Source organism: Poecilia latipinna, unplaced genomic scaffold (genome assembly GCF_001443285.1).
Source record: "Poecilia latipinna isolate Pla-1442-1.1 unplaced genomic scaffold, P_latipinna-1.0 Scaffold65, whole genome shotgun sequence".
Lineage (NCBI taxonomy): Eukaryota > Metazoa > Chordata > Actinopteri > Cyprinodontiformes > Poeciliidae > Poecilia > Poecilia latipinna.
The window spans coordinates 48,030-60,732 of NW_015112681.1; the positions used below are offsets into that span (position 1 = coordinate 48,030).

The window sequence follows — 12,703 nt, forward strand, 5'->3', positions numbered from 1 at the left end:
AAAAAAAAAAATTTTTTTTCAAAAAAAAAAAAAAAAAAAAAAAAAAAAAAAAATCAAATCATTCAGATCAGAATGTAATGCCAGGTGTTTCTAAAGTTTTTCATTTGCAACTGAAGTAATTAGGATGCATGTAAAAGCCTCATTTTTACAAATTCTCAGACTTCTGGTCAATTAAATCAAAGTAAATTAAATTAAAAATGATAATTAGATCCCTTGCCATTTCTTTAGCTGGTGAGACGGTTTTTATAGCTAATTTTCAAATCAATTTTAAGAAAATACATCAGTTTTTAGGGAGTCTAAATTGTGGAATGAGACTTTTAAGACTCATTCCAAACAAACATAAGGGATACAAAAGAAATTTTAGTGTACTGGTTATGTGCAGACAAAGCAAGCCGTCCACAGTTTTAGAAATTTGAGCCCCCCTCTTCCACAAAAAGCAAACCCATCTAAGAAACCTAAATAAGTCTTTGTCTGCCTCTATTGTCCCTGCGGCTGAATATCATCCAGACTGTATTGGCTTCCTATCACAACACGAGTCCGCTTACTCCCATATCAGGTTGTCAGGATCCGGTGTTAGTAAAAGCGAATTCCTATTTTTACACAGCTGACCCGTCATACGTATCATCCTGCCATGATCGGATGATAAAAGTCACATTGAAACGACAGAAGCAACCGTAGACCTTGATGTATTTTGGGTTTATTTCCGTCTCTGCGTCTTTGGTTTCACTTTTAAGCATTCCTTACTCTCTGAAGACGTGGATAAAAGAAAAACATAACCCTTCTCTATCAGTAGTAAGAGAATTTGCTCTTTATAAACAGAACCTGGTTGAAATTCAGAAGATTTTTATTCTAACAGAAATCTCAAGATGTCTTCAAGGCAACATTCATAGATCTCTTTTATTAGTCCAAAACATCTTTATAGGAGGGTCATCAGATGAGGTTGGTCTTAAATCTAGGTTTCTAGAGGGTGGAGATGATAAAAACGGGACACTAACCTCCAGCAGTTTGAGATTGTCAAGGTCCAGTGAGCTCTCAGAGCCGGCAGCCTCCATCATGTTGAGGTTGTGCAGCCCTTGTTTGCCATTTCCTGTTAATACAGACACGTTTTTTTATTGTAAAAGATTTTGAAAATCATCCATTGCTTTTACTCAACTTCACAATAATACACCGGTTTGAGTTGAACCATTACATGAAATCCCAATAATTTAGAAGCCAGAGGTATGAATAACTTTGCAAAAGACTGTAACTCCTTATGTGACTAGAATTGAAATGCAACCAAAATCATTCAGATGGCCCTGAAAAAAATCGATCTTTAGAGCGAGGCTCCATGGTAACTCACTGTGCATCATGCGGTAACCAAAGAAGGCTGCTACGGCGACCACAACCAGCAAGGAGACTGTTGCCAGGGCGATAGTTACCGTCTCTTCGAGGCGCAGCGTTCCATGGGCTGCAAACAGGAAACATGACAAAACACAAATCCAAATCACACCGTTGACTTTTTGCTAAGAGAAGCACAATGTTCTGACCTGTACGTTGTTGTCCAGAGACAACGGTTTGATTCATTATTGATGACCTCTAGAGCTTGAGGGCAGCTATGATTGATGTTCCAGCATATGCAAGCATGTACACACTGGCTTACACACACACACATATAGGAGTTGACAAGGCTCCCTTTAATGTCTAACATCTCTTGGTTTCTAATCAAAACAACAGAGTCGGAATAAACACAGACGTATACACTGATGTTCCTCCATCGCGCTGTAGAAGACTGTTTAGAGCTCCAGCAAAACACACGGCGCCTAGAGTCTTATATCAAAACAAAGTAGACAAATATACAAAATGGTTTGTGCGCGCAGTTCACATGAAGACACTTTTTACAACTCTGCGTTTCATGACAAACCTTAAAGATAATGTTTGACTTTTCTCTGTTGCAGTGAAGCAGCATAATTTATTTTTTTCGTATGAAAACGACTACATTAGGAAACAGTAGTTTACAAAAATAACATATTTTTATATCACGATTATTCAAAGGCATCTCAAGCTGCTCTATACAAGTGCAGCTGAAGATTTTCTTATATTAATACTGTATCTTTTTATATTAGTGAAAGTCTAGGAGCTTTAAATGAGTAATCTGTGACTTCTGTTTATTTTGAATATATATACAGTGCGACAGCCCCACTAAATCTCCATAGCAACCATTGTATGCCAGTTTGAGAGGCATATTGATGGATGTGTTGATAGGTAGTTGGATGGTGAGGTTGACAAGTGGGTGGATGTGAAATCTTAATAATAGAATATGGGATTTAGTGTTTCTATATGTATCGATATATGAAAAATACTTAATTCCAGACATTTCTATAAACACGACAATTTAAAGAAAAATCTCTGCGGGTGATGTAAAATTAGGTTATTGGATAATGATCTAAAACAACAGAAAGGCTTCACCAGATACAAAAATCAACTTTCTTTCTAAATCCAATAGAAACCCTGTGAGGTGAGCTGACCTGATGAGAGGAATTTACTTCAAGAAGGAGGAAACTTTAAGTATTATTCTAAAAGTAAACATTACAGTCAGAAAAGATAATTAATCCTGTAGCTATGCTGGTTCTTCACCGGTAAAGTGTTTCTGTGTTACTGTGCTACTCCGATTACCCAACCCTAAAACCATCATCCATGAGCTTTGTTTTCAGATCACTCACACAGACATTTCCTTAGCCAGGAATCTGCCAAGACACGTCAGGAGTTAATCCGCCACGAACCAGAAATGGGATTTAAAAATTCAGGCACAAATGGCATTAAAATTTCACAGATTAATAAAAGACAATCCAATTTAATTACTCGCCGCTAACTCCTTACTTTCCCCCGTTATCTGCCGGCGCGGCAGAAGCAGCCGCCGCCACGCTCCCACTGTCTGTCTGCAGACAGCCGGAGCAGACGCTGTGTAATCCCTGGAATGCAGTAGGACGGCATGGATGGCGGGAGAGCGTGTCTGCAGAGGAGATGGGCCGGCGCTGACACCGCCCCGATCTCGCCACACACGGCGCTTTCATTCACAGGTGCGGCGCAGGTAAAAATGACAAAAAAAAAAAACAAAACTACTAATAACAATATGTCTGTTAGCTGCTTGACAACTCACTGACTGATAAAAAAATTATTCACACACCCTCAACCTTTTCACTATTTTGTCACTTTAGAAAAAGGAATGTCAATATAGAAGTGCATAAGCATCAGTTTAGAATGTCCTAGTTGAAGTCCAGACATGAATCTAAGTGACTGGTGAAGAAATAAGGCATATAAATTCCCAATAAAATACATTGAACTTTAATGTCAAAAACAGAAAAGTGGTAAAACTGCTTGTGCACTGCCCCGCATGAAGAACAGAGAAGCGGATTAAAGCAGCCGTGAACGAATGAGCGAACGCGCCCCGTGTTAGTCGGCTTTTGTGTGCGTGTCCTCACAGAACGGCTGCGGAGGCGTGGGGCTCGGCACTGGGAAGTCCTCCGTGAAGTTTACGTTGCACATGTCGCTGCCGCAGCAGCAGAAGTGGTACGTTCCATTCTGGATCAGAGGGGGCAGGCTGGTTACCACACAGCGGTCGTCATGGCAGCCATGGTTATCAGCAAGGTGACTCCAGCAACCTGAGACAAAAAAATTGCAATCTTTGACCTTTTTAAAAACAACAACAAAAAAAAAAAAAAACAACAACTATCATTTGATGGGCCCCAAACTAGAACACAATAAATAGCGGTAACACTTGATTGGACATTAAGACAGATTAACCAATTAATTTTTGTTTCTATAAAACAGTTTCATCTCTTTCCTTTCACACAGCCAATTCAAACCATGACTTTAAATTAACTGAGGGAAATGACTGACCTTAAAGTTCAGGGTTTTTCTATTAAGCTCGGGCTTTCATTTGGTGATTTGAAACAGCCAAGTGGGACAAAAGAGCAGCTGCAACAGAAGAAGAAATGTGTAGGAGAAAACTTGGTTATTACCTTGTTTGACCAGCTGTAATTCACCAGGTGGGGTTTTCTCCCACAGGCCAAAGCAGTGCTTGCCCTTGGCACATCGGATGGTGGTGTTCTCTGGGGAGACCCTGCCTTCGCCCTCCGCCACTCGCTTGACCTCCCACTGCGGCAGCTGGTCCGTGAAGGCACACTCCCTCTCCTCACCCTGCGCAGCTGAAAACACACAAAAAAAAGATATGTAAGTACCATCTTTGTTCTGAGGTGTGCACCTGACAGGACCTTGGACTTAAAGTGGAGTTGAGAAGCTCTCATCCTCCTTCCACTTCCTGTCATCTTTTCCGTTGTTTCTGGCAGTAGTAATATCTGGTTTTTGATCATGTGATGCGGTTTTTGATGTGTTTCTCCTTTGCGGTCATTTTGATACAATCTAAAAACCTACAGAGCTCATCTGGCGACAAACGATGGCCACAACTTGACTAGAAGGAACGACTCATTTATTTAGTGGGAACAAATCCTTTCATTTGTTGGAACAGCTCATTTATTTAGTGGGAACAACTTTTAGATAACAACTCGTGGCCACGAATTAAACAAGTTGTGGCCATGAATTAAGTTGTGGGCACGAGTTAATAACCACCTCATCCTAGTACAAAAACTTTATCAAAACGTGATTTGTTTTTTTGTTTTAATGGGCATGTTTCCATAAAGACCATAAAATTTGTAAAAATCAAAAGAAACGCAGCTACAGGTTATTCTAAATGTTTGCTTCATTCATGGACTTTGTTAGAATAGTAAAATCTTCCATGCCTTTCCAATGTTTGTGTTGTTTGGAAAGTCAAACTACTAGGTTAGACTTTCTAGTTCATTTATAATTCATACCCATCAGTTTTTTTTTAATTACAAAATGAAATAAGCAAATTCAAGCAGCATTACGTCAATACCTGAAGGTGGGATGTAGACATGGAGGGAATTTATTTAACTCAACTCAATGAACGTAAATAGAATCACAATAATTCTCCAAGATGGATTCAAATACATCTCATTTGCTGAAGCAGCTGCACCGCCGCTCATCGATACAGGAAGAATTCACAGATGAAAACCAACTATGCGCCCATTAAAGCTGCTGCCTCTCACGAACCCGAAGATCAATAGAAAGCCCATTAAACTCCAGCCTGAAGGACATAACATTCACACAGACAGCAGGAGGAACGGCAAGCACAGTCACCACCTTAATGAATTTAACTGGTTTACAGCCTGACAAACACAATAAAAACACTTCTGTGCTAAAGTATCCGTAGCCTTGGACCGTTTTACATTTTTTTCCCACATTGCAACGCCAAACATAAATAGATGTGATAGACCAGACCAGACCAGATCTGGTCTATCACTTGCACAGTTGTGAAGTGGAAGAAAACTTTTGCGTGTTATTTTTCTTCCAAAAAATTTTTATAACCAAAATCTCTCTTTGCTCATCCCAGAACTAGAGTATCCCAGCAATTATTGTGATAAACAATAATATTGTTGTTCTGAGGCCATTTCCAAGTAATATATTGATAATGGCAGCATAATAATGCAAGCCTGCCCTCTCAAAGACAAATAAACGTTCATTTTGTGAAGAACATTTAACATTAGAACTGGAACATATTTTAAATATTCAAAATAAACCTATAAATAAAACAGAAATAAAAACCACTTAAACCAAAATGTCAAATAAAATGGATTAGGAGGTTTCTGTAAGCAACATTTCCATTTTTAAAATGTTAATGAGAATGGAAATTATCAAGCTCATTTTAATTCATCATGCTTCAACCTGAAGAGTCCTAATTGGTTAATGGAGTTAATGTTAGCAAACATGCCGTGTGTCTTGATCTTTATTTGTGATGAATTGTGTGAACCATGAATTATTTTCATAATTACGAGCTGCACTGCGTCGGTCTCTCACCTCAAATCCCAATAAAATGCTAACGTTTACTGTTGTGACCCGACTACATACAGCAAAGTTCCAATTGCATGAATACTTTTGGAATTAAGTCCAACTTTCAGTTTTGACTGAAAAGATGGAGCCAGTTGTGAAATCACACATCTGGGCGACTGACGCGCCACGCCAGGAAGAACTCGTCTGAATTTCAGAGTGTGTGTATATGTACACAGTGTGTGTTGTGGGTAATTTCAGATGAGAGAAACATGATGTGCCAGTTTGCTTCCCTTACTCCCAACTCCTCCCTATCCTCCATCCGGGAGAGGCGCTGAGAGCAGCGGGGGGAGGGTGCTGCTGGGGTTAGTTCCAAAGAGGGAGGAGGGACAAGGGTGGCTGTGCTCTGTCCAAGGTCAAGCTAGTCTGTGTGAGCAGGGGTTGAGGCAGTGGAGTGGTAGTTCGGCTGGGCATGGAGCCAACTTTCCTCCTCTGTTCTCATGAGAAGATAAAGCTGTCAACCCCTGGCTACTGTAGGCCTCGGCCAGCAGCTGCCCTCAACGTGTAGGCCCCCTTACTGCTCACTGTCCTGAGTACCTGACTCTGTCTGTAGGGGGGGCTGCTGAACATACACCTCCACAGCCGATGATAGATTATAAAAAAGATGGGCGGAATTGGCTCTTTTCAGCCGAGTCGATTTCCTCGCTAGATCAGGAGAAACATTTCTGATCTCAAAGCAGTGTTATTTTCACCTTAGTTAACACTGAATCTGAAGATGAAAGAGAATCGAATATTAAGAGTCTTCTAATGCCTCACTAAGCACATTGGTATGTGCATTATAGATGTTACAGCCAGAGTAAAGCTGAACTAAGCGGAATTTTAAGTCGTACTCCAATACAAATTCTACTGATGGTGTATAGTTAGGGGTGGGCATTTGTCATTTCGTTTTTCATTATGGTGAAAAACTACTCAGGAGAATTTGGATTTATTGTGATTAAAAAATATATATATCAATGTTTGGAAAAGCGAAAAACTGACTGTAATGTTGGATTTTTTTTTTGTTTTCTCTGCTGATTGTTCCATTAAAAATCAGCTATTGGAATTGCCTTGTTTCCATTAAGTGACTTTATTTCTTAAATATCAAATTGTGCAATATGGACGATGAAAATGCAGATAAAAAAGTAGCAATACATTTTAAGTAATCACCCATCTCTATAGTTTTGAAGGGAAAAGAAAAATGATTTAGTTTGTTTTACTCTACGCCTAAATAAAATCAAGTGCAACCAAACCAACATTGAACGTCATCTTGAATGCACCGTCGTTTCCACGGTGAAGCGTTGCAGTGAGAGCATGAACATGGAACTGACAGTTGATCGACAGATGGACAAAAGTTGAAACAGGGAGGTGTGTTTGTCGCTTCCTACTGACAAACACTGAGATTTGTTGTGGTAAGGTGACAAAAACGAGCAAACGTTCAAGCAGTATGAATATTTTTGCACTACGCTTCTTAAACATACGCCTGCAGACAAAGGAGCTCCAGCAGTGGCAGATTTCCAGTGAAACGTGCCACTTGAAGAAACTATTAGAAATCTGCAGACAATAGCAGTGCAATCCTAGACCAAGGGCGTGTGGTTCCAGTTTTTCCTTCCTCCAAGTAGCTCTGTGAACCGAACCCTCTTTTTCTCTCTCTCTCTCCATCGTCTTCACTCGAGTTGCACTTTAAAGGCTGCATTCAAAATCTCCTTGAGCTTTCTTTAAAGCCGCAAAAAAGAAGAAAGCGTAGCTTTAAGGACATGGCTGCAATGGATTTTTAACATAAAAGCTATCAGTACTTACATTTCGCCCTAACTACGACGATAAAAAAGCTTTAACGAACCGCTACAAGTGATAAATGAACGCAGTGGTAAAACTGGACCAACTGCCTTCACTTAACACAACCTGACCTACTGTCTTCATTCATTCACAATGTATTCTCTGTTCATCTTTACTTAAATGGTTGATCTAAAAAGGGGAAGTATAGTAACAGAGTGAGACTGTTTGTAGCCTTCTGTACTGTGCCGACGAGCATGTAGACGACGTCTCCAACGCAGTTTTGATTGACATCTTAATAAATTAACTGTCTTACAAGTCAGACTAACACCTGTGATGATAAAAAAAAATACAAAAAATACTGAGGTTGTAGCCAAGGTGGGTAGTTCCTTATTTGGACCTGGTTCAAACAGTAATTTTACCTGTCTGCACAGGCATAATTTGCAAAGTTTGTCCTCCACCTACATCCTTTGTCAGTACACCCAATATACTTTATAGTAACATTTAATATATTCAGCTTCATTTCTTGAAATTCTAATTAAGTAAAGTGGTAAGCTTGAAGATGAAAGTGTATTATTTTAAATACACAACCATTACTCTGATAAATTTAGTACTAAAGCTTGATGTGCCAAATGTAGTGCCTTTTCTGTTCTGCTCTGATAAAGTGTCTCTAGGAGCAAAACAGGCAGATATTAGCTGTGTAATTAGCCGCGTTATCGACCATGGTAGCCACTAGACCATGGCTGACTACTGATAAAGATATTACAGTCAAGTTTTGAAAACAGAATTTTCCCATCATTACAATAGTTTAAAATCCTTTTAACAAGCAGCTAGTTTTACCTGGAAGAACAACACATTGCTGCTGAGAAATATATAAATATATATTAGGTGATAATTCAAGTCAGAATAATTTACTAGCTAATATCCACTTGTTTTATTTTCACTGATACCCTACAGGAAACAGAAAAAGGGCTTATTAAAAAGCATATTGACTCGAGTAGCAAATGAACACTACAGACTAAATTCAGTCCATGTTTAATGTTTTTAATGCAGTCTATGAAGTAGTATTTGGAATAACAGTTGCTTTTCTGTTTCAATTGAAATCAATTAGATCATATACATGTAATTTTTAGTGTAAAAAATAAATATTTAGATATTTTCACTCAGGCTTATATTGTGAGAATCTGAGAATCTATTCACGACAGGCAATGAGACATTAGTTGGGCTACAGCTTCTTAATTTTTCGTCTTTTTTTCAGGGATCGCCACAGCAGGCAGTCATCCTCCATTTACTTGTGATATATACATAAAGTTGCTAATAATACTGTTGCTAAATCAACTGATCAGTTTATTTACTCACTACAGACACATTCTTACAACACTTACTCTACATGAGTGAACTGTATTGAATGTTAAAAATAGCCTACTCTTAAAGCTAATCTATTATTTTAGCCAAAGAACCTGATAACTGAGGATGCCATTACCATTGTCCACTAGTTTAACTATAAACTGCATTAGTACTTAATAATAAGCCAAAATCACTTTGATGAATACTGTAAGTACAGTAAGAGTGGCAATCACTCAGCCAGTGGTTGAGTGATTTCTACAATGTGATTTCTTTGTAAAAAGTTCCCGTCTATCATGGCTCAATTTATTTTCTCAATACTGGTGAATATGTGGACATGGGCTGTACAGGAGGAACTCCCATAGGAGAGGGGAGAAACAAAGGAATAATAGACGCAGCACGACAGAAGGAAGTGCAGGGCCTGCGACAACACCCACAGACGGCAAGGCAAACACGGAGACGTCGCATGCAGGGCTGGAAAAACTGAACTCTTTTCAACAGCGACTGCTGACATTACCTTTTAACACTTGGCGTTTGAGGTTGTGAAATGAATTCCATAGATGCCGCTCTGTCAGCGACGCCTCCGAGACAAACCACAACACACAGCAAAGGAGGAACTTTTGGTAAAACCCCCCGCCCCTAAAATGATCTAAAACCGGATTTTTAAGATTTCATTCACAGCCTTTAAATGTGATTTTCCTGCATTACCATTAAACAAGACTTCCTTAGAAACAATACCAAATGAGCAGTAGGCATCAGATGACCAAACAATAACTTATGTAAAGAGCTGTTTAACCTTTCATCCTGCAATAAAACACCCTCACTGTCTCCATAACCCTTTAAACTCCCAGACTTCAAAGCCTGACCTTCTGTGAGATGGAAATAACATTATGACACACACCGACTGACATGCAGCACATTAAATAGTTTCATTGTGCCAACGTGCTTGCACATAAGTGCACACAAGACAAATGGAGATCACCGTCTTACCACAAGGCAGGTTCATTGATTTCCGTTTCCTCTTTGTTCTTCGGGGCTGTTCAGACCTGGCACTAACATGATTCCTGAGTGTTTCGATCAGATGTGGAAAATTGAATTAGATTCTCGCTCTAAAGACTTTAGACTTGACTTCGACTCGCATTCTAAAAACTTGAGGCTCCATTATGACTCGCTTTGTAAAGGCTGGGCCTGACTGACTTGTGAGACTCAGACTCGTGCTCTAAAGAAGCAAGGCATCAGACTTGTACAGTGAAGATTGAAGACTTCAATTATATTTAGTTCACACAGCAAAACTTTTATGCTGATTTTGTCCAAATTTCACCCTTCAGACAATCTCAATGATGTCCGGATTATCAGGGTGGCTCTTAAGATCATCTGAAGAGATATTCCTGCTGTGTGGTGTTAAGAGTGATCTCGACAGCTTGGAAGAATGTCAGGGCCGCGCCGATCTAAAAATCGAGGATATTGAACATATTGAATTGGCCCCATATGAGAGTGTGTGTGTTGTTTACTCTGAACTCATGTTTGATCAAGAGGTTTTACGAGCTTTTCTGTCTGACATATGAGAGTTGGCGAGTTGCTCCTGGCCATGTTACTTGACATTCCAAAGACTCAAGACAAAGACTCGCGCTCCAAAGACGCAAGACTGAAACCCATGCTCTAATGTCTCAAGACTTGACTTGGACTTGTGCTCTAAACATTTAAGATCTGACCTTACTTCATAAGTTTGATTTCAGTAAGATCTGTCCTCTAAACAGTCAGGACTGAACTTAGATTCTTGCTCTAAATGCTTGCAAGTTGTTTAGTCTTGCACTCCAAAGGCTTGAGACTTAGCCCAGACCTTTAAGTTTGGGACTGGAGTCTTTTCAACAATCTCACATAATAATGGGAGAAAGCAAGCTTTTCCTTGTGACTGCACTTTTGTGTCGACTCGGCTTTTCGTCTTTTCCTACTTCATGTTCGATCAGGATAACAGGATGGACTGTTTACACCTGACAGCATCTGTATTTGTCTCGCATAGATTTGCAGTACATCTCTCACCTGAAATACAGTGAATGTGGAGGGTTGCTGCTTTGGCATCACGAGATACACGATAAATGTTTTAGGAGAAACATACACACATCTAGAACTCACAATTCTAGATGTGTGCATGTTACTTGCTCTTGCTCAATTATGTTTGTGTCACGGTGAAAAAAAAATAAGTGGGAAGAAAACCTTAACGACAGCTTCCCATTCAGACTGCTAAAACAATGTGGATAGAGGTGTGGTGAAGATGGATCCTGGCGCAGACTGGAGAATGTACGCCTTAGGTTGAAGCAGATATTTACTGAGAAAGGAACTATACAATTCCAGCAGGAGACACAAGGGGAATTGAATAACAGCAGCGGGGCTAATGACAGGCGAGGCAACAAAAGGACTAGCAAACAGACATGGTGGCAGGTACCAGAAGGATCAAGAGGAATACAAAAATATCCAATTTCTTACTACTTACTATTTCTTAGTAGTAAAACCAGGTATGTCTAATCAAGAGCAGGCAATGCAGATGGATCTACTGAATCTAAAGCTAAAGACACTAAGAATCAAAACCAATACACAAATAACAAAACACAGTAATGTAATGCTGCAACCCCCTCTCCCCCCAAAAAACAACAATCACAACAAAATCAAAACCAAAGTGATCATTTGAACATGAATGCATCAATACATTTAGGTGCTTGTCTCTAAAAGGTTACTCAAACCAACCGAGTCTAACTATTATTGCTGATGCCATCATTTGATCTCAGATTATTGTAAGGAACTTTTCATGTTTGACTTCAGTTGCTAATTTACTACTAAATTACTAAAGTCAGATTCTTCAACTCGAGCCCTGAGGTCCTTATACCAAAACCTTGTTGTAGTCAAGATATAAAACTAAAAGCGGATAGTCCTTCCCACATTGGGCAACTCAACTGGATGTGGATGTGGATATTTTTTGGGTTTTATGTTGTTTTGATTCCACCATCAATGCATAGATCAGTAAGTAACAGATTACAATTAATTGGATGATTAAAAGAATGAGTATGTTTATTTTAATATTGATTTGAATACATTAGCTTGTTATACAAAGATAACGCTCATGAAAAAGGATAATGAAACTCAAACCAAATCAACGTGACCTTTTCTTATTTAGGGTTCTGAAATATACTTTATTTAAAAATTCCAGATGATTTCAGACCCAAGAGAGACAGGAAGAAAGGGAGGACATAAGAAATTATTAGGAAAGAAGGGAAGGGTACAAAGAAGAAAAGAAAGAAAGGGCATAAGTAAATAAAGAAGAAAAGATGAGTGGAAGGAAAGTAAAAAGCAGGAAGGACACAAGAAACATATGGAACAAAGTAAGGTAAGGAATAAAGGACAAGGAATGACTGAATGAATGAAGGAAATGAGACAGGGAGATCAGACAAGTGAGAAAAGTGATGAAAGAAGGTACAAGGAAGGACAGAAGAAAGAAAGTACACAAGAAAACACGTTTATTATAATATATATGATGGAAGCTTACAGGAAAGGAAGGAAGGACGGATCTTGCATCCCGTCTTTCCCCTAAACTTTAGTTTCTCCCACTTATCCAGGTCTGATAAATACTAAAACCCAGCTCCAGTCTGCTTAGGAACCCCGCTATGTGTAGTCTCGG

The 12,703-nt window shown here is 39.2% G+C and overlaps 1 protein-coding gene across 1 annotated transcript in view; it reads right to left on the reverse strand.

The window, feature by feature from the left end:
• The window catches only part of LOC106964126 (bone morphogenetic protein receptor type-2), a 34,980-nt gene that overhangs the window by 13,914 nt on the left and 8,363 nt on the right, over positions 1-12,703 (reverse strand). Inside the window, exons 2-5 of the mRNA XM_015059424.1 lie at positions 3,999-4,184; positions 3,459-3,638; positions 1,340-1,447; positions 996-1,087 (exon numbers count right to left, since the gene is read on the reverse strand). Coding sequence (XP_014914910.1) covers positions 996-1,087; positions 1,340-1,447; positions 3,459-3,638; positions 3,999-4,184 — 566 coding nt within the window. The remainder of the gene's footprint in view (positions 1-995; positions 1,088-1,339; positions 1,448-3,458; positions 3,639-3,998; positions 4,185-12,703) is intronic.